This window comes from Lissotriton helveticus, chromosome 1_1, assembly GCF_964261635.1.
Source record: "Lissotriton helveticus chromosome 1_1, aLisHel1.1, whole genome shotgun sequence".
NCBI classification, from domain to species: Eukaryota; Metazoa; Chordata; class Amphibia; order Caudata; family Salamandridae; genus Lissotriton; species Lissotriton helveticus.
In genome coordinates this window covers 1,038,726,963-1,038,748,912 of record NC_136057.1, presented here as the reverse complement: position 1 = coordinate 1,038,748,912, position 21,950 = coordinate 1,038,726,963, and the positions used below count along the sequence as shown (strand labels likewise).

General features: G+C 44.7%; 1 protein-coding gene across 2 annotated transcripts in view; it reads right to left on the bottom strand.

Moving 5' to 3' along the window:
• Window positions 1-21,950, bottom strand: part of PPP6R2 (protein phosphatase 6 regulatory subunit 2) — a 744,860-nt gene that overhangs the window by 342,051 nt on the left and 380,859 nt on the right. For both annotated transcript variants that reach the window (XM_078677857.1, XM_078677853.1), the window contains exon 11: window positions 715-867. In XM_078677857.1, the coding sequence (XP_078533983.1) occupies window positions 715-867 (153 nt within the window). The remainder of the gene's footprint in view (window positions 1-714; window positions 868-21,950) is intronic.

Below are 21,950 nucleotides of genomic sequence, written 5' to 3'. Positions count from 1 at the left end.
TTCCAGGGGAGTTAGGTATCATGCATGTGACATGAAATAAATGATGTTCCTCAAACCTGTTTGAATTCATTAAACAACCCATCTCGCAAAGCTGATCTTGCAGACAAAAAAATGTGCTTTCCAAAATATACCTTTCTGTAATCCTTAGACCTACCTATGTAATAAATCACTGCTCCTTGGACATTCAATGCATAGCCAATTGCAATACTCTTTTTGGAGATTCTTTCAACAACAACAAAAAATGGGGGTTCAAGGCTCTGATTAACACAGAATGGTGAAATCAGCTCTGGTAAGCAGCATCAGCAATGTGTGTGTGTTTTCCTCTCCATGTCTTTCACAGAACAGGATATTTCCAATACTACCAATTCACTCACTCATTAATATGAGTCAATTAATATAAGATATTTATAGAAACAAATTCAATGACCTGTGAATATCTCATTCATCTTAATGCACTTTACATTTTGACAACAACTTGCGTCAGGCAAGCAATGCTGAATTACTGGCAACACCATTAAAACATGTTGCATGTAGTTGCTGAGTTACAATACATATAATAAACAATCTGCCGGCACAGAGTACCTCAATAAAGTATGAGAGGACAATACCAAGAGATGACAAGTATTTCGAAGGCATTTGAACCAAACTCTGAACCCGGCTGAGAGGTAAACAATTAACAACAGACATTCTACTCTTCCCAGGTATAATACTCACAAGTAATAAGTCCATGGTGCTGAGCCTGCACAGCTCCTGGTTCACACTAGCAGTGTTGGTCTGGATAAGAGCGGCGATTAATCTAGCAACATGAAGCCGAGCATTTCCTAGTGGTTCTTCTAGCAGTCCGATTGTAGTTAGGATTGCTGTCTTCTGCAACAAAGAATGATATAACATTACACATATCCATAAAAAACAAACAATTAATCTTCCAAGCACCCCATATAAACAGACTTCAGGCGGGCCACAATCAAGCAGAAAAGTATGCACAACCTGCAATGTCCTTTAGGTCTGGTATGCAGATTACAAACATGAAAATTATTTTCAGGCACCAAACAGTGAGCTGTAGGGCGTTGATTGCGAAGTGGCTCAACACCTCTGAGGTGATATTAGCAATACATACTACAGGGCATCTTAGATTTGGACAGAGCAGTTTCGGCCTAATATTTTTCATGGACTCAGACTGTCTGAGGACACTGATGCGGGGGTAGGTGATTTTTTGTTTTTTAATTTTGCAGACAGCAGTTGGGCAATTCGGTACGTTTCCGCTTGTTTCCCATCTGCCTGCACATTTTTTTTTAGGTCTCGCGTGGTGTTGCAGAGCAAAGCGCTGCATGCCTTGGCGAGATTTATTGTTAAAGAGGATTTTGAGAAAAGGGCTTTAAGCACCGCCCCTCATTTCCATTGGCTGGCGTCACCGGTTATGCTAAACGGTGGCCTGCCATTGGAAATGAGCTTTTTGGGTTTCCTCTTTTTGGCCTTTTGGTCTGGCCCACCCAGACTGGATCGCCTGCGTCACGGCTGTCGTGAAGACTTTTCTTATCTGCTTGTTTATTTAATAAGCAGAAAAGAAAAGACTTCATGACAGCTGTGAAGCACACAAGCCAGTGCTCCGTGCTTCCTGCAAACACGCTGCCTTCATGCTTGGAGTATGTGCCAGTCAGCTCTCTGATTGGTTGGCGTCTGTCAAGCCAGTGTTTCAGGTTGCTCCTCGTTGCAATTCTTATCAGAGGCTTCGGGCTTCGTGCAATCACGCTGCCTTCAAGGATGGTTTTGGTATTGGCTGGGACGGAAGAGAAACATTGTCACGTGATCAAAGGACGCGGCCGCTAATTTGTGGAGGTTTTTTTTTTGCTGTCCTGCTCCCGGCTCCTCGGCTGCTATACATTTTATTTTCACGACTGTCAAAACCCAAATCCACTGAGTCCCGTTCACGTTCCTGGGGCTCCAGTCTTACGGCCACGGAGATCACCGAGGCTGCTGGAGTGCTGAGCCAACCGAGAAACCATGACTGAGTCAGCTGCTCCATGCAGCCCGCACTACATTGTCGTGTCAGTGTTCCCCGACCATCCTTTGGAGCGGCAGGGCATCTGGTGTGTCTCGGTGAGTACCCCAGAGAGAGGTGTGGGTGAAGGAGGCCTTGGGTGGATTATTCTGCGCAGCAGGAGGGTGCAGGGTGAAGCTATGGACCTGTTGTGCAGTGTTTGGGATATTGCAGTGCTGTGATCGCAGTAAATTAATCTGGCTCCTGTCGTTGTATGTTTCTGCAGAGAAAAATCATAATTTGGTGTGTAATCTGCAGATTTTAACAACGAAAATTGTTTCTAACTTAAACACTGCAACACGTCATGCGGTGCAGTGGAAGGCTTTTTGTAAAGTGTGCTTGATCCCTTTCCTTTGCTTATTGCTGTTTTTAGGTAATAAACTCGTACTGAGGTAGAAAGTTTTGCTTAGATTGTGTTAATCAGTGTAAAAACGACAAAGTAAGGAAGTTACAATGTCACAAAATGTGCTTTACACAGCGTAATTTGCCTTTTTTTGCCTCACAATTTTATCATCTATGCTGCGTAATTTGCACTTCCCACATTGGTAATTCCAGACACAATAAACCCCCCCTCCCCTGGCTGGTGCACAGCAGACCCTGGGGCCTTGTGAGCCCAAAGTTAGAAGAGCCGACAAGTTGCCTTTTCAGTCACTCCATCATGCTGCCGTCAGTCATCCTTTTAACGCTTATGCTTTCATTGGTGTGTAACCTTGTGGTGTTGCCAGGCTGATGCGAACAGTTGGCTCATTCTAATCCTGTATATCACAAAACATTGCCAGCAAGGGATTTGTTTCACTCTTATATGCAGCATTCGTGATTTGTAATGAAAAGAGTTTTGAATCCTAACTGTACACATCAGTTGCTGTATTGTATTTAAAAAGTCCAATTATTTAGGACGGCGCAAAAAATCACAATGTAAGGCTACCACACTAGCCAAACCAAAAGAAAAGAAGAAGAAGCAACACAAAGGAATTATGTATCACAATTGTTATTTTTTTTAAACAATTATAAGGGTTATTCATCAGTTGATAGAATGAAACATAAACAATTCAAATGTACAAGGAAAACATTCATTGATCCAACAGTACAAAAGAATACATCCCAGCTGTTACATATGATGCAATGACTACTGCTAAATTCGCAGTAAGGCACTGAATGCAAGATGTCAATACTAGCAGGAGTGGACGTGAAGGTCGACGTTTCGGTCTTATCAAGATTAATTACAAGACCATCATCAGGACGAATTTATAGGTATGAGCCGATGACCCTTGTAAAGGATAGAAGAGAAACCTGTTATAGCCAACAGTCACGTTTGAAACATTTCATAAATTAGATTTCATTGGTGGCAGGATTTCACTGAGCGACTTCAATGGGGTTTCTGGATCAAGATTCTATGTCTCTAGATCAACGTTATATTCATGGAGGATCTCTAGAATATTTGTTCGTCTCTACACTGAGGTCGAAAACAGACGTGCTTCTACCGGTCAATTCACAGAGAGGCGATCGATTCTAATCCTATCAGTACCACGCACTCCCACCCCACGGCTTCCGTTCTTCGGTCTTGTCCTCCTTTTGGTGTTTGACTTCATAACCTGTACTTTAATTTTGTTATTTGACAGTTATAGTTGCTTTATTTGTGCCTTCCCTCTTTTGACTGCTCTAAAGCGATCAGAGATGCTGGTGGTTTCCTTGGCCCCCACATATAGAAAGCTGTGGTCTTGGAACGCTTCTGCCCTGGTGTGCCAGCCAGCAATGCAATAGGTGTCGCGTTTGAGAGAGTTTAAGCTACTGGCATAGTAAATGGCAATGCCTTTTATTGAAGTTTTAAAAATCAACACATAAATAAAAGGCATTTTCATTCACAATGCCAATAGCTCAAACTCTCGGAAACGCGAGACCTATTGCATTGCAAATGCTTGTGTTTTTTTTTCATAGTGAGGAATGCACTGAGCAAGGAATTCTTGTGCTGTCCGCAACTGCCAGGGTTGGAACATTATAATTGCCTTTATGGTAATTACATCAAATTAATTACACAACCTGTTTCTGACAGTACAGCAAAGCAAGTTCCGCGGTAGGGACACCCATGTATGATGTCTGCCTCGGTACAGCAAACACAAGGTGATGGACGGAGTGCTGAAGCCTTTCAGACACTCACCCCCAGTCACAGATCTGGGTTGAATCCATCATCATTCTTTAGCTCACTTTGCCACCTCAGTTCAGATCCAGCTATATGCAAATCAGTCTTGACCCTGTGCGCCTCATGGGAACAGTCCAGCCTGAACTGCCAAGCCAGGTCTTCCCTGATCCGAAAACAAGCATCCTTGGACCGATTTCTGGGTAACACCCTTCATGAGCCAGGCTAGTTCCACAGCATCATGAAATCTTCACTGGATATATAGGAGTGTTTGGTACCAAACTACTCCTTTTAATAAACCCACACTGGGGCAGTGTAAGATGTGTTGTACCTTGTTCCCAGAGGGCACCTCAGAGGTGCCCCCCTGAATCTCTACCAGCCCTGGTGAGGATTCTGACCAGCTGTATTCAGCCAGCCACCATCAGACAACTTTCTGGACCCCTGGGTGGAGAGCCTCTGCTCTCTGGGACCAGAAACAATGAACATCCTGGACAGAGGTGTCATGCCTTCTCCCTCAGGATGAGCCAGTTCTCGAAAAAGAAAAGCTTCAAAGGCCTGCTGCCTTTGTAATGCAATCCCCTGCCTCTGCTGCTAGCAGCAGATGGCAGTCCTTGGTTTACACCTCTACTTGGGGCAGGAAACCCATAGGGAAAATTAAGATAGATAGGTGTGCCTGCCTCTGCAAACCCCACCCCTAAGGTGTGTGGGGGTGGAGCGAAATGAAGCACAATTTTCAGGCCCTGCCACCTTGAGGATAGGGGGACCCCGCCAATCAGGGCTAGGTCGATGTCCCCTCCCACAGGAGGGTGGTATAATTGAGGGTGTAGCCACCCCAGGTGAGATGCCCATTGGTCGTACCTGCTACTCTCCTTAAACGCCTCCTAAATTTAGTATTTAGGTGACGCCCCTAGACCTGAACCCCCAGATATGCGACAACATAAGCAATAAGACACCCTGCAGCAGAAGCCCAAAGGCGACAAATGCCTCGGCCCCAGCCCTACCGGCCTGCCTTCATCTACAACGACCCTGCGAACCTGTCTCGCAACAACAACCTCCAAAACCCATGGGAGGACAGTTGCCTTCAATAAAGACCCTAATCTCTCAAGGACAGCGGACATGTCCAGAAGAAACCTACTCCAAAGACTCTGGATCCAGATAGATCCGCATCTCCTGCCCACCACTCATCTGTGCAGTGAAGTCTCCCAGCGATTTAAAACTTCTGTCCAGGATTGGCTGGCCGCTCCTGTCCCTCCACAATGGCCCCTGCAGTGTAAATCCAGAGGCCCCCTCTGCCCCTCCCCCGACCGAGACCAGCTCTGGTAAGAAGATTCCGACATCCAAAGGTACCCATGTACCCAAAGCCTCTGGGCCTTGGTGAGCAGAACTGACAGTGCCCTTGCCCCCCCCCTTCATCCCAACTTATCTCTTCTGTTGTTGGTCTTCCTCCTGCAACCTCCGGTGCCACGCCTGCAGCCACTTTGCTGACCAGAGAATCCTCATTGAAAAGCACTGGGCGCCCAAAGTCGAATTTGCACCCAGCCGCCCTTGTGCTGCTGGTGGCGTATGCTTGGTGCTGCTTTGTGTCCCCCCTGTGCTTAACCTAACCCCAAAAGCTTGGCCCCTGCAACTGATCCACTTACTTGTTCCCGGCACCCCCTTTGTTCATTGGAAACCATTTGGTCAAACTCAGATTTTGACCTCTGCACCAGGCTGACTGAAACTAAGTTAAATACTCACCTGTTTATTTGCGATATCGTTTTAACCATAGGATAACATTGAACAGTGTGAAAATGTTTCCAAGTTTAGATTTTTGAAAGTGAAAAGTATTTTTGATTAAAAACGAACGTACATACGACCCCCGTGAAAACAGACTCATTTCTATATAATGTAATTTTTAATGTATGCTTTAATCACAATGCTGTTCCTGTACTGTACTTTCCACTATTACAACTGAGAAATCCGTACTTTCTTAGTATATTTAGACTGAAGAGTACTCTTATGCTTGGCTAACACCGACTCTTTTCTACACAACATAATTCTTAATGTTTTGGTTTTTAGCTAGGATATTCCTGTACTGTATTGTACTTTCCTCCCCTACAGTTGTGCAATCTATACTTGCTTAATATATCTGTACTGAAGAGTACTCGTATTACCATTTATGTGATACCTATGCTTAGCTAACCACCTGTACATAACTGCGACATCAATGCGCTCACTATGGCAAGGCACTTGAGGAACCTATTTATTTATTATTATTTAGTTTGTATTTTTTGTATTCCTTGTATTGTTTGTAGCTTTGTATTCTTTGTAACTTTGTATTCTTTGACATTTGTATGATTTATAATGAATGGAAATTAAAATAATTGATAGCAAAGCCTGAGATAAATACTGACACCAAAAAGTGCTGAGAGAACTGAGGGACACCGGTATTAAAACGAGAAAGGCATTCAGGCAGGTACGCATTTAAGGCATACACTAACAGTAGGAAAAGTACCATTGGGAACTACTCGCACAACAAAAGAATTACCTAGAGTTGTGATGTGAAACACTTAAAGAAATGTATTATGCTTGAACGCAAAATAGAGTCGAGTACAAAAACATGGCGAAATCAAACAAACCTCTAAAGCAGCAAATATATACTTCTTGAGCTTTTCATTAACAGTTTCACAAAAGGGTATCAGCACAAAAGAGAAGATTGCGCTATGCAAGCAATCCTGAACCAATACATAAGTGCACGCTTTTCATTTACTGGTCCTTTTCCAAAAAGCCAGCAACTGAAATGATGCCGTCCTATCACGACAAAAACAACACGAATCCCTAAAAGCCCATTAAATACCTCTGCTGCAGTACCATTCATGAGAACTGTTGCTGTGGTCGGGAGGGGGGGGCGGGGAGAGGCAAGAAGGGAAGAATAGAGGAGAGTAAGGGTGAGGAGACGCATGGGGAGCAGCAGCCTTTGATGTGCCGGCAGGCCGTGGGCAGTGAATAATTAGGGGAGGAGAAATACCAGAGCACACGCTGGGGAAAGCTTGAGGGAGGCTGGGGGCTTTGATGCTGTGCACGCGCTTTTTCACGGGCACAGCATCAAATCGCCCCTTTGGATAAGCTCTGGATAAGCGCCAATATGTCTCGACATCTGCAATGCTTGCGCATTCTCAGAGGTCGAGCCCTAAAAAGCGCGAAGTGAATGTAATAGAGCGTTGGGGGCAAGATGGTCGCTGACCGGCCGTAGGGAGTAGTCGCACTTTTCTTCCCTCCCTAAGACACAAGGATGCTGTAGTATGCTGAGCATCTCCATCTGGTGGGCGCGCCTACTGGTCTGGTCGTCGGGATTTGAAATCAGACAGGTAAAGTTCCCTCAGCGAGTCATTTCTTTCGCGGCAAAATCGCTAAAGGCTAGCTTTCACATGAGCCTAGGGAGCCTTGAGAGCAGAATGGCGCAGAGAGTGCCTTAGGCCCAGGAAGAGCAGAAGGAACCCTTGATCCTCAAGGAACCGCCAAAAGAAGCAGCGGCACCGACTCCTGCTCCTAATCTACGAGGCACAGCGCAGGCACGAATGCTGGCTGCCAAGAACACAGAGGCTCCTGAAGACACAGGCGGTGAATGCACTACTGGAGGAAAGGAGACTACAGCCACGGAAAGGCACTAAGAATAGGCAAAACGGAGGCGCTAGAACCAAAGAGAATACGCTCAGACAGCCTACCTTGTACGAGTCTTTCCCCATGGTAACCGTGGATGCTCCAGGAAACCTCGAGGCGGGCAATGATGGAAACACTGTATCCCTGGACGAGACGCAGACGCAGACGCAGGTGCAACGCGCTCCTGGGATGGCAGAAAGACAAAGTAAGCAGAGCAGTGAGCATACGGATGACAGGCTGGATGAGCAGTCTCCTCATGCATCCAAGGCGGAGTTGGAGGAGCAGGCATGAGCGACGGCTGATAGCGGTGTGGACACTCAGCACGAGGGGGCTGTTCTTCCGGAGACTGAGACTGAGGTTGGTGCGCAGGTATCCAAAGCGGTGCCGGAGGTACAGGTACGAGCAGCGGCTGATGGTGGTACTCAGCACGGGGGGGTTGTTCTTCTTGAGACTGAGGTTGGAGCGCAGGTATCCAAAGCGGTGCCGGAAGTGCAGGTACGAGCAGCGGCTGATGGTGGTACTCAGCACAGGGGGCTGTTCTTCTTGAGACTGATGTAGGAGCTGGTTTAGATACCCCAGGCACAAGTACAGATAAAAACGCTAGCTCTAACACGTTGCTGGGCACGAGTTTCTCCCGGCAGGATCACAATTAATTCCATCATCATGTGCAATTGCAGGACTGGTCTCCCCAGCTCAGTCCCGGCTCTCCTAAGGATTATAGTTTCTTTTCCCTCAATGTCGACTTAGGGTCATCACTATCGAGTGGGGAACGTTTTACGGGGAACTCAGACTCGGACTTCTCCGCAGCAGAAGGTATCTCAGTCCAGAGGGCATCAGCCATCCAGAGGGCTAAGCTACAGAAAAACAGATCCCGGTCTAATCCAAAGTCAGCAGCGAGCCAGTCACAGGCAGAGGTTGTTAAGAAGCTTGACAGACTATTCCGCCACATCTCAGCTGTACCAAGAACACGGGGGCGCAAATTCACAACAGCACTCTTTTAGCCCATCACAGATCCCCACCATGGATTTGTTGTACACTACTCTGAAGCAAATGCAGGGGGAGGTTAGGTCGGAAAGCCAAAGGGCCAAACAGGCAACTAAAAAAATACAGGGGTCACTAAGGAAAATGAATAAACTGTATGCTGACATCGCAGGCAGAGTTACTCAGGTGGAAGAAAGGACAGGGAAACTCGAGGATGATGTCAGCAAATGGCAGGCATTCAAGGAAGCACAAGAGAAAGTTGCGGAGAACGTACAGTGGAAACTCGAAGATTTCGAGAATCATCAAAGACGGAACAATAACAGACTACTGGGAGTGGCGGAAGGGGCTTAGGGGCAAGATGACTGAGCATTTGTCATAGCCTTGCTGAGGGGGGCTTTCCTGGAAATGTCATCATGGAATTGGGAGAGCGAGGTGCAGGCGGAGCATCAGTTGCCCCTGACTCAGAGGAAAGGATATGTGGCATCCCAGTCCGATAGACCCAGAGCTATTCTTGTATATGTGGAGAATTACCTTCTCAGACAGGTTATGGGCAAGGCAAAACCCGAGGCCAGGCGCTCATTTGAGGGTACGACATTCTTTGCCCGTCCAGACTTTTGTCACACTACTGTGGAGAGGAGATGGCTGTTAAGACAGCTGATACCTGTCTTTCAGAGCTTGGGCTGCGGGGCTTTTTTGTTATTTCCATCTCATCTTAAAGTGCTGGTGAATGGCCAAGTCAGGATGTTCTTCTCTGAAATCAAGGCCCAAGCGGATCTGACCGATCTAACGGACGAGGACAAAAGGGGCGCCAGCGGCGTATTGTGACAAAGGCCCAGTAGGGTTTAAATGTTATATATGGTGGCTGCCAAAAAGATGTAGTATTAGATTTCAGTATTGGAATACTAGGGAGAGCACAGCTACAGCACAAGCACATTAAGTTTGGTTATAAAGGGAGGGGGCCTACGACTTCCTATGGGCTCATGGCTGTCACACATAGGTCATGACTGACCTATTTGCCTGTAAGGGGGGTGGGAGGGCTCTGAGGGAGGGGTGTGGGGGGCGGGAATGGGCATGGGCACAGGGCACAGCACAGTTAGTCACTTGAGGGACTACAGGGACCCCGCACATGTTGGAGTATGCAAAATAAAATGATTGAGGATACGGATACTGGAAAACTGAAAGACAATAAGAGGAGACTGACCTTTGTTTTGCTGGATAATTGGTTAGGACAGGCACCAGATATGTTTCAATGTGTACACGAATAGTTACATTTAATGTGTGTGGCCTGAACGATCACATTAAGAGGCAACGAGTATCAGCATTGTTAAGAGCATTGTGTGCTGATTTCTTATGTCTGCAGGAGACACACATTGAGGGGACCAAGGGTTTTTTACTAGAACAGCTAGGGTTTCATCTACTTGCTCATTCAAAGCAGGAGGCTAAAATTAGAGGGGTGGCTATACTGTCTAGATTAAAAGATGTGGTAGTCAGGAAAAAGCTTGAGGACCATTGGGGCAGATGGGCTTTAACAGAATGTATGATCAATGGGGACTGGGTTACTCTGGGGTCAATATATGGATCAACTGAGGATGACCTGGAGGTATTTGCTTTTTTAGAATTAGCTACATGGGCTTCGCAGGTAATTCTCTGTGGGGACTTTAACATCAACGGGGTAAGCGGTTTGGGGATGGTTCCTACCGAGCGATATCAAAGCCGTAATTAGAGAGTGTGTCGCGCAATTTTAAGCCTAGCAAGGAATAATGCATTAGTAGAGGTCTGGACAAAGTTAAAGCCCAACGACTCTGGGATTACTTACTACTCTGCCCCTCACAAGGTCTGTGTTAGACTGGAATATTTCCTTGTCTCCAACTGTTTCTTGTCAAAATCCCAGATTGAAAAACTCTCTCAGATTATTTCCGACCACAATCCTTTGGTCTTCTTCTTTAGATAAGAGGGCAGTTAAGCACAAGCGCATGTCGACCTTTGAGCGGGGATTATTAAAGGATGATAATTACGTGCGACATAGGAAAGGTTGGATTAAAGGATACTGGGAAATGAATAGAGGTGATACTTCCTCAGGAATCTCTTGGGACGCCTTCAAGGCAGGAATCCGGGGTGAGACATTGAGCTTCAGGTTGTTTAGAAAAAAGGCAGGAGCGATTAAGAGTTATAGAACTGGCCAAGGCTCTTGTAGATGCCGAGGAGGATCTGGCATTGCTCTCGGCAGCAGGTGCTACCCTGGATCAGGCACTTATTAAAGTCGCTAGGGCAAAAGCCGAGGCAGAGGAGAATTTATATAGTAAGGTGGCTGCCACATACTTAGCAAAAAGACAGCAGTGCAATGAATTAGGCGAGCGTGTGGGTCACACTTTAACAGTTTGTGCAAGGCAAAAAGCAGCTCTAGGCCCAGTTAAAGGGATTAATGATGGCTCCGTCGGATTATTCACAGACCCGGATGGAATAAGAGAGGTTTTCAGACAGTTCTATGCGACACTATATGATGCGGAAGAACCAAACGACCCCTCGGAAATTCGATCATATCTTAGCGATATTTCTGCCCCACAGAAGAGATTCTGGTGGAAGAGATTCTTGCTGCTTTGGCGAGCCTACCGTCGGGTAAGGCAGCAGGGCCCGACCAGATTCCGACCGAATTTTATAAAACTTTCCAGGATGGAATCTCTCCTGATTTGATCGCTACAGTACAACAGGCTCAGTTAGGGATATCTGTTCCAAACACCTGGGCAGGAGCAGAAATTGCAGTTATTTTAAAAAAGGGGAAGCCATCCACAGAACCAGGGTCTAATAGACCAATAACGCTGATGAATTCCGATGCAAAAATCTTCTCCAAGGCTTTGGCAGTTAGGCTATCAAAGGTTATAGATAGACTGGTTAGCACTACTCAACACAGATTTGTTCCAGGAAGAGGCACCATACAGCATATTCGCAGAGTCATTACCTTATTTGATGCCACAGAGGTTCCAGGAGACCCGATGGCAGTCATGTTACTTGATGCTAAAAAGGCATTTGATTGGTTCTCCCGGGACTATCTTTGGTCAACTTTAAATGGTCTGGCTTTGGAGAGGGCTTCATCAACGCTATTCAGTCATTATATTTAGCTCCTGCAGCTTGAGTCAGAGTGAGTGGTGGATACACAATGCCCCTACAGATTAAACAGGGCACGAGACAGGGCTGCCCGTGTTCGCCATTACTTTTCGCGGTGTATATAGATCCTTTACTCCGCAAGTTGGAAGCCATTGATCGGATTCCCCCTATAAAGACCCAAGGTGGTGAATGTAAAAGTTTGGCATATGCCGACGATGTGGCAATACTCACCCCAGCACCCACAGAGGCCATAAGTAAGGTCGAGCTGGAAGCCTTAGGCTTTGGCCGAGTTTCTGAATACGCCCTGAATGGACCCAAGACACAGATAATCAAGAATGAGCAGGCAGAATGCTCTGACACTCGTGTAGTGGAATCTGGAGTTTATCTGGGGGTTAATATCTCGGCAGATCTGGATAAAGTGGTGGACAGGAACATAGAAACTATAATAAATAAAGCAAAAAAAGATCTAGATAGACTGCATAATCTTCACCTTTCTATAGTAGGGCGTACTAATATCAAAATGATCCTCTTGCCAAAGTTTCTTTACCTCTTTAGTGCAATCCCACTCATATTCAAAGCGTAATGCTTTGTTATACTAGAACAGGCGATAAATAGATGTATATGGGTGCATGGCAAGACTAGAAGGGCTCTACGATGTATGGCACTCCCCAGGGATAGAGGAGGTTGGGCCGTTCCTGATTTTAAAATGTACTACTGGGCAGCAGCCTTGCAGTACATGTCTGGGCATATACCAGATTGTACAGGAATAATACCCTTCCAGGGGAAATATTTGCAGATTCTGTCTTTACAGACTGGGGGTGGCGGGGGTAACGAAGGTGGGGGACCTGACGGGCTCGAATGGAATGTGCCAGTTCTCTGATATCCAATTGACCTATAGGGGTTGAGACGAGAAACGTTTTCAAGTATTTACAAGTCAGGAGCTTTCTAGTAACCAAAAAGGGCGGGTTTGCTGGGTTTGGGAAAAATACAATTATGGACGTTATTGAGGGTAGGGCCAGCTGCACGATCAAAAGACTATATTGAACTGACTGCGATCAAAGAGGATGACCGTGCAAAATATGAAAGCAAGTGGGCCGAGAAACTTGGGATAGGACACGAGTGCCTTCATCTCGCATTAGAATTAGGTTGAAGTATTCTTTGCTCGGCTGCACTTCAGGCCGAGCACTATAAAACAATGTATTTGTTATATTACACACCAGCTAGGATTGCGCAGTGGGGAGGAACAGAGGGCATCACTTGCCCTCAATGTGATAGCTTAGATGCAGAGATAGTGCATGTCTTTGAGACCTGTCCACACTTACAGCCACTCCAGAGAGCCATAGAATCTTTCTAAGGGAGATCATTGGGAATCGAGATCACCCTCACGCCATCAAGAATCTAGCTTGGCGTAGATGATCCCACAGGTCTCTTTATGTTCTTGGCTATGGCAGTTTTACGAATCTGTATCGCTTCGGCATGGCTCCCCACCCACCTTTCACCAATAGTTGGCTAGATTGCTCTCTGTATATAACCTTGAGAAAGGGATATATGCAAGGAAGTGTAAAAGGGGAAGAAGATTAGGGCTTCGAATATGGGAGTCTATTATTATTTGGAAGGAAAGACAGGAAACACGTGTTTAGATTTTTTTATCCTCTCGGTCTCACTTCATTTATTCATATTCTATTGTGCGTGCACGGATTTATTACTGATACTTGTCTATCTAGCGTAATTTGGTGTAACTGGCTTTGTTTTCATCTTAACATGTGCTTCTGGTTTCATGTTGCTTTCTGTATGTTTTATTTTCTAATATGACGATGTGCTCTGTAAAAAAGGGAAAAAATTCAATAAATATAAAAATTCAAAAATGCACTTACCTTATTACGAAGACTTGGGTCTTAAAATAAAACACTAACAAAGTATAATTTTATATAATTGGTCTGGAACTCCTTCTTGAGTCGTGTGTCTATTATTGAGCGTGTGTGCAATAAATGTATACATTCCTATGTGTTTGGCCTAAGGCTTCTCGGCCACACTACCACTATTAGATCACTTAGGGTTTTACATTGAGCCTTGTACACTTTTGGGAAACACCTTGACTCTGTGCACAGTATTACCACCTAGTGATAATATCATATACAGAGCCAGCTTCTTAGATTGACTGAGTTCATCGCCCTGGCGATTAAAGATCCCTCCAGGTACTTCACGATCAGGAAGATGCTTTTATGGTCCAGCCGACTTCAGAGGCATAGCAGATTTTGGCACAGGACCCAGAAACCCACTCCTCCCTACTTGTTCCGTAACATTGAAGTTGGGTTGTCCATGAGAACCTGCACTGGTCTTCCCTTGATGGATGTCAGGAAGGCCTCCAATGCCAGGTGAATTGCCTTTCTCTCCAACAGATTTATGTGTAGCTGGGTCAGGTGTCCATCAGAGACCAGAGTCCTGCGATCTCTACTTCTCTCAGGTGACCTCCCCACCCCAACAGAGAGCACTCAACACCACAGTCAATTCTGGGTGGCAAAGACTGAAGGGTCCACTGGTGGTCAGGTTACGATTGAGTAGCCACGACTGCACATCTTTTGCATCTCCTCTGAAACTTGAATAACATCCAAGAGGTTTCCTCGATGCTGGACAAACTAAAATGTAAAATCCCATTGCAGAAACTGCATATGCCTCCTAGCGAAGTGGACAAGCAGGATGCATGAGGTCAGCAGACCAAGAAACCGATTAGCTACTCTTGCAGAGAAACAGGAGATGACAGCCTGGATGTCCTGGGCTTGTCACAAGGGAGTAATGGTCCAGAAATACACCATGTCCAGAAGAACTCCAATAAAAGAAAGTCACTGTGAAGGAGTCAGGTGTGACTTTAGAGTTCTCTATTAATGAGCCAAAGTTTACCGTCATCTGGAGATGGTCAACGACTCACTGTGGAGAGCCCGCATTCAACTGCCATTCAACAAATTAGGGGAAAACTGATATTCCCAACCTACGAAGATGGGCGACCACAACCATCATCATCATCACTTTCAAGAACAGCCCAGGAGGGGTGTTTGTAAAGCTGAAGGGATACTGAAAATGCTCCTGGCCTACCTCGGACAATATGTAATGTCTGTGGGACTGCAGGACAGGCACACGAAAGTATGGACTCTGCAGGTCAAAAACAACCACCCAGTCACCAGGATCCAGCAGTGGCATAACACTTTTTTCTTTCCTATCCTTAAAGCACTCTAGGTTTCCTGCGAAAGTCTTGCCTCACTCTTTAGTATTTCCTCTTTTTATGCCCTTTGTTGCGGGATTTCCTTCGATGTAATTATGCCAAGTAATGTAGCCTTAAATGCGTCCCAGACTGTAATATTTGGAGCAGAGTCTGTGTTGATAGAAAAAAAGACACTGATCTCTTTGGTTATCTCTGAACACCAGCTCTCGTTTTTCCAATTGAGTTTTTAAGAGTACCACCTTCTAGGCACCACAACCACTCCCTCCCCTCCACCCCCAGGCCCATTACAGCAAATTCTATTTTAATTAATGCATGGCCAGAGAAGGCGTTTGAAATATGATAGTGCCTATGAATAATGAGGTCATGTGAGATCAAAAAAATTCTTTTCTGGACGCCGAATTATACTTTGCTGAGAAGCATGAATAATACCGCTTTCCTGTGTTTTGAAGGCACCATCGATCTATGTCTAAATCATTTTTACAGCTAGACAAGGCAATAGACACCTGTGGCTTATTTTGTTTCCGACTCTTCTTAGAGGAGTCTACTGGGGGATCCTGGAAAAAGTTAAAAATCCCCCCCCCAATATATTAGTGCCGGGAATATAGGACTGGGCCTGCTTGAGCTGTAGCAATGGGAGAGGATTATTGAGAACGGGTGCATAGATTGTAGCCTAGGTAAGATTTGACTGGTTTAATTTTCCATGGACATATGCCCATCTCCCCCCCCCGGATCCGTCTGCATAGTTTTTACTTTGAATTGTACATGTTTAACATATATTCCCACCCCATTCTGTGCGCACCCTACATTTGCTGAACAGTGAAATCCTGCCCATTTCTTTAAAATTATGCTTTCATCTAATGCACTCCGAAAATGTGTCTCTTGTAATAAAATAGTGTCAGGGTTTTATATTCTGAGCCAACTTTCAATTGCATGGGTCTTACGCTTGTTAAGACTGTTAGCATTAAAAGAAAGAATCGTAAGGTTTTTCATACTTCTAGTTAAGCTATATGAAAATACCTATCGACATTGTGAATTAAACTTGTAGACGCAACCCACGATCCTGCTTCTCTCAGGGCCCTATTACTCGCGTTTGAGCCAGAAAATATTCTGAAATGTATATCTTGGTCTACAGAGATGGACGTTTAAAGTGCAAGAAAACAGCAGATGGATAGCTTTAACAGTGGCTAGGATATTTAAATATTTAAAGTGACTTGTGCTAGCAGAGAACGAAAACCCCAAGCATAAGGCATAAAAGCATACCATATGCCTAATACATAGCTCACACTCAGAACATTATAGAGTCCAAGAAAAAAGTAGCTTGGCTTAAAATAGAAAAAAAGAAACATCTGATTAGGTCCATGGCAGCTGAAAACTAAGATACTTTTACGATACAGTACTTATGATAACTAAAGTGGGTAGGACAAGCATATATCCAGACTACCTCGAAACTCTAAAAAGTGCCCGTGCTTGATCATACTTGATCGTAAAGAGTCCTAAAAAAAAAAAAACCCAGCAGTCTAGGGTGCAAATTTAACAAGAATGAAAACAGCACAATCAGATTAAATTGCATCGCAGCTGGAAAACTAAGGTGTATACAGTATATATGCAGTACTTATGATATCAAAAGTGGCTAGGGCAAACATACTTTCAACCTGCATAAAGACTTTGGAAAAGCGCCACATGCTTGTTAAAAAAACATAATCCAAAAATTGGCCTTTAAAGAACAACAGACTAGGGTGCATATGTGGCACAAGTATCCACCCAGATCACAGGCTTATTATTGCTCTGGTACGATTAACAAATTGAGTATTCACAAACGCTTTTTAAAAAAAAGTATTATATTTTTCAGAAAGTGGCATAGGTGGCATTGATCTCCTTGTTGTCTTAATCCTCATTATAGGTGGAATTTCAGAATAGCACCTATAATATTTTAACTCCCCCATAAGATTTTTTGAGCACACATAGAAGAACTCTCTTTTTTCTGAATGCATCACCCCCTTCACCCTATGACCACCCTTAAACTAACAGATCCCTGCATTAATCGACTTCTTGCCTTTCACCACCTCAACCTTTTGCATGCCTAAGTCAGTCCATATTCTCAGGCAGCGGACAGCTCTTTCAAGAGAGATTGAGCCTCGTGGTTGTCAGAGAAAATGTAAATTGTTCTTTTAGGCAGTACTTTGAGCTTTGATTCCTGGACAATTGTTGCTTGGGCGCCCTTCCCTTTAAAAGAGTCAATCATCTTGACGAAGTCCTTACCCCTGCATGCTGAAACTGCAGACATATCCGAAATTATTTTACAATGTTGAATCTCTGTAGTGGAGAACAATCTTTTTGCTATTGCACTACTTAATATTCTTTCTTTTATTCTATAGTCCGAGAAGTTCAGTAGAATTGTACATCGAAATTTGGCGTTTAGTTGCTTTTGTGTTGGGACCCCATGAACCCTAGTGATTTTAAGGTCCCCTTGCAGCTCCGGTATTACTTTTCTCAGGAGTGACCCAGCCCATTCAACCATTTTCACACTTTCAGAGCCTTCCAGGATTCCCACTAGGCGGAAGTTGGATCTTCTATTATAATTTTCTAAGTCCTGGAGTTTTAGCTCCATCTGGATTTTGCTTTTGTTCAGAACTTGCATATCTTGCTGCATGGCCGAGAGATTATGCTCTAGATCAGAGATACGACTTTCGGCCTCTATTCACCTGTTTGGAATGTTGAATATATTCTCTTCAAGTTTGGCCAATCTTTCACGCAGCTGTGCAAACTCCAGTGACTGGGACACTTTGCAATCTCTAATCTCTTTTAGAATAGTTAACATTTTTTTAATCAAAACATCTCTGCTCATCCCACCACCAGAGGACTCTGGCTCTGACTATATCAAGCCTTCAAGAGGGTGTAGCTGTCTGCCCTGACATATCTTTTTTTTCACCTGCCTTGGATTGTTCCATGCGCATTTCTAATTTTTATAGAAAGGAGAGGAGCAAGGTATAATGGCAGGCAGGCAGGCAAGCAGAGTGAGCAGAGTGGAACGGGATGCACTCATACGACTGGAATATCAAAAGCCTGGGTGCCCATGCAGCACTTAGGAGCCACCTTTAAAGTGGGTGAGCACTGAACTGATCTTACCTATTCGGAGGCTACTTCTCCAACTTAATTTATACTTTAATACTTTGACACACTTTTGATATGCTGTGCACTGTACTCTGTGGACCCAAAAAAAAAGGGGGGTGGGGGGGAAAGTCACAAGAGGTAGGCAGAAAGCCCCTTCCCCAAAAAAGAGGTGCCGGAGTAGCATAAACGGAGGCTGAGCGGCGGTCTGAGAGAGATTTTACCAGCACCGCCGAGGCATACAAGCAGTTCTGTCACTGGCTTTGGCCGCGGACCCACGCTGTATGTCTGTGGTCTGTGCTAGGAGGCAAGTCTTCTCCTGGACAAAGGGCACCGAAAAAGGTCCGGAAATTAAGGCAAGGGCGAATGCGCCGGCGGAAGTGCGGCAGAGCACCAAGAAAAAGATCGAGAGTTGCTTGAACATTTTTGATGGGTTTTATTTTGTGGTTTTTTAAAATGTATGTTTGGTCAATGTGTATAATCTTGACTTACCACTGTAATCGTTGGGTACCAGATTTGTAGACTTGCAGACTCTCAGCTATCTTTCATTTAACTTGTAGACACTTATGTTTGCCAGTCACTATACATTGGACAGTATTGTGCTACTGCTGCATAACAAAACTTGAGGGGGCCCTCCTGCATAGTACATAGAGCCCCCCCCCTACCCCCTCTCAGGAGCTTTCAGGCCAAGGTACTCCTATGAAGGGGCACCCTGGAGCTCGGAGGCCCCCCTGCACCGCAGGGGCTGGGGGGGGGGGCTCCGTTACACCACTGGGATCCAGGGTAGACAAATGGGGACTGTCTGAGCCTTTTGAATTTGTCCTTTTGCAGGAAGGCATTTAGACAGTGAAGATCTGAAATAGGACAAAAGAGTCTGACCTTCAGCCAGAGGAAATAGTGGGATTAACAACCCTTACCCAGTTCCAAGGCCGGCACCCTCTCGATGGCCCCGTAAGGTAACCACCTCTTGTAGCATGTTGGAGAGGTACTGTTCTGAAAGTCGCTCTGATGTCAGAGAAAGTTGTAGAGAATTAGAAATAAATGGGCGGTCAGAACTATGAGCTTATGGCTCCCCAAATTTGTACATTTCTGATGAAACTAAGGTGTTGGGTTGGGTACATGGGAGAGGAACACTACTAAACACAAGCATGTTTTCATATGAGCCAAAAAGTAATATTATACTCACACTTGGGGCATGGTGAGAAATGGAATTAAACATATTGCCACACGCTCAAACTGCTTTCCATTTACCAATGTCATTGATTTACCCCTAAAATGCAGTCTATCTAACGCAGCACCTTCAGGTTGCTCCTTAGCAGTCCACTCAAATCTCTAAAACCGGTAGAATAATTTTATTCTGTTCTGACGTGGACATAATTTGTAACCAATTCTAATCGCAGTAGCTCAGAAGACAAATTCTCACATTTCATTCTGAAAATGAAACGGCTTGTGCTCATGTAGTCAGAGGGCCCAGGGCAGAATATCCCCCTGCAGATTGTGAACATATGGTGCATGGAAGTTATTTCAGTTACCTGCTTTTGCTTATCTGAGAAGCTGCGGCTGCAGCAGAAAAGTGTCACAAAAACGGCATTAGTAATATATATTTTTTTTGTAATTCTGATTGTGAGGAATTCAATAAGGCAGCCTTAACCCAACAGTGAAGTGTTGCTGCTGCCCAGAAGGCATTAGAATTAGACTATAAAGATAATGGCAATGCTCCCTGGTTAGCGTTAACTTCCTTGTAAAGCTTTCAGAGTTTCTGTACAAGGCATGAAGGCAGAGGCTGAGTGGGAAGGAACTTAGGTGGTTACCATGTCCAATATTACGAGCGGTGATCAACTCAAAACATCAGGCAGAGTTACCAGCAGTGATGTAAAAAAGCTGTGTCAATTTTGAATGCCTCTACATGGGTAATACATAACAAAGCTGGAATGCTCCTGACATCAAGGTTATGATATTAGTAATAAGTCTGACCAATGCCACAAGATTCATCACTCAAATATCAGATTGAAATATATTTTGAAAACTGACAAGTTTTTCTCCAAACATCAGCTAATGAGTTTGGAAAATACACACATTGTCACATAAAATACATACACACAATTTTGGTACACACATGAACTTAAAGCAAAAGTGTCTACTTTAGTAGGCTGGGCTGCACACAGGAGAGCTGCTTACAAGTAGCTGGGGAGAGCTACTGGTAACTCACCGTCTACTAGTTGGAGAAGCCTGCTTTAGAACCTCCTCTACCTCTGCATCTACAAAACCTCTGCAGGGGTTGCTGTACTGGTTGACTGAGTTATAGCTGGGGATACAAAATTCTCCTCGAAATTCCTATATTGTTGATGGAATGGTAAGGAGAGGGAACGTAACCCTGTGAATCTATCTATGCATCCAAGTAGGTTCGCTAATAAGGACACTGATGCCCATACCAAGGACGACAAAATCTGTAATGTCCAGTCCAAAATGCAAAATATACTTCCTGACATCATGCACTGGCTGTGTAAAGGTTCTATACATGTCCTCTGTCATAGCCAGCAACAGCTTGTTTGCACTACAAGGAATTCCAATGTGAATATGACGTTCTCAATTATTATAGATCACTTTGTGCTAGCCTGTGATGAATCGCAAAGGTGTGACTTTCACGCAGAGCTTAAAATGGTATTGAAGAATCCACTGGGTTCAAGTAAGTCAGCCAGGGCTCAGAGGTGAACAGCGTAGGTTGAAAAACATTTTTTTTTTAATGAAGAGATTAGCTTCAGTCTCTTCTGAGGGTAGCAGTCAATCCGGGATTTCTGCTCTCCTAAAAATCACTACTACAAAGTAGGCACTTTCTACTTCAGGATGGTCTAAAGGTAAATCCAGGGCAGAATCTAGAGAGGCTTGATGCTGGTACCTGGGATGTACGCAGAGCATTGAGGCAGCAGTTAAGATATTGAGGCACAGCAGCAGCAGTCTTTCTGCCCGGAGAAAGACCAATTATTAAACAGCTAACAGAAGTAAGGCAGAGGGTGGGACAGTGAGGGTTGACTGTGAACGCAAGCTCAGAGCCAAAGGGCTGTCCAGGAGGACTAACAAATACAACCTTCTGATTTAGTATCCTTAGCCAGATTACCATTAGCCCCACCACCCCTTAAAGCCCTTTATAACTCCTCATAAATTGCAACACTTAAGACAATTCAATAATGCAGGCCCATTAATGTTTGTTCGAACAACTGTTCAAACTTTTGCAGCTTGAGCACTGCCCTTTCCTATATGGAATACTGTAACTGACCAACTTAAGGGAGTAGCCAAAAGGTGGGCACATAGCAATTTTAGCTCCTTTTGGTTAAAACTAGAGGGCCCACCAAGTAAGGGACAGCCTCATTAAGACTGCCCAGCTAACTTTGAGAGGATTAATGTGGAAATGGCAGCTTACTATGGAGTGAAAGGAGAGGGCACGTGTGGCTAAAAAACGCATGCACACCCCCGTGCACCCCCACTCGCAGTACAAGTTTCAGCAGTAAAGACTAGTATGGTGGTCTAGTCGGAAAGATAGATGTTGCTATAATTGTTGCAAAGGTTCTACACTTGTGACAAGTACATTGACCAGCAAATGAGCCCTTGCAGGGAAAGGTCGCCAAGAGCAGGCTCCACAGTTGAGCATGAAATGACAGCAAAACTAAAAGTCTTTGACCATCATTTACTGCATATGGAACAATGTGATGGCCTGGTTGAACACCAATATTAGC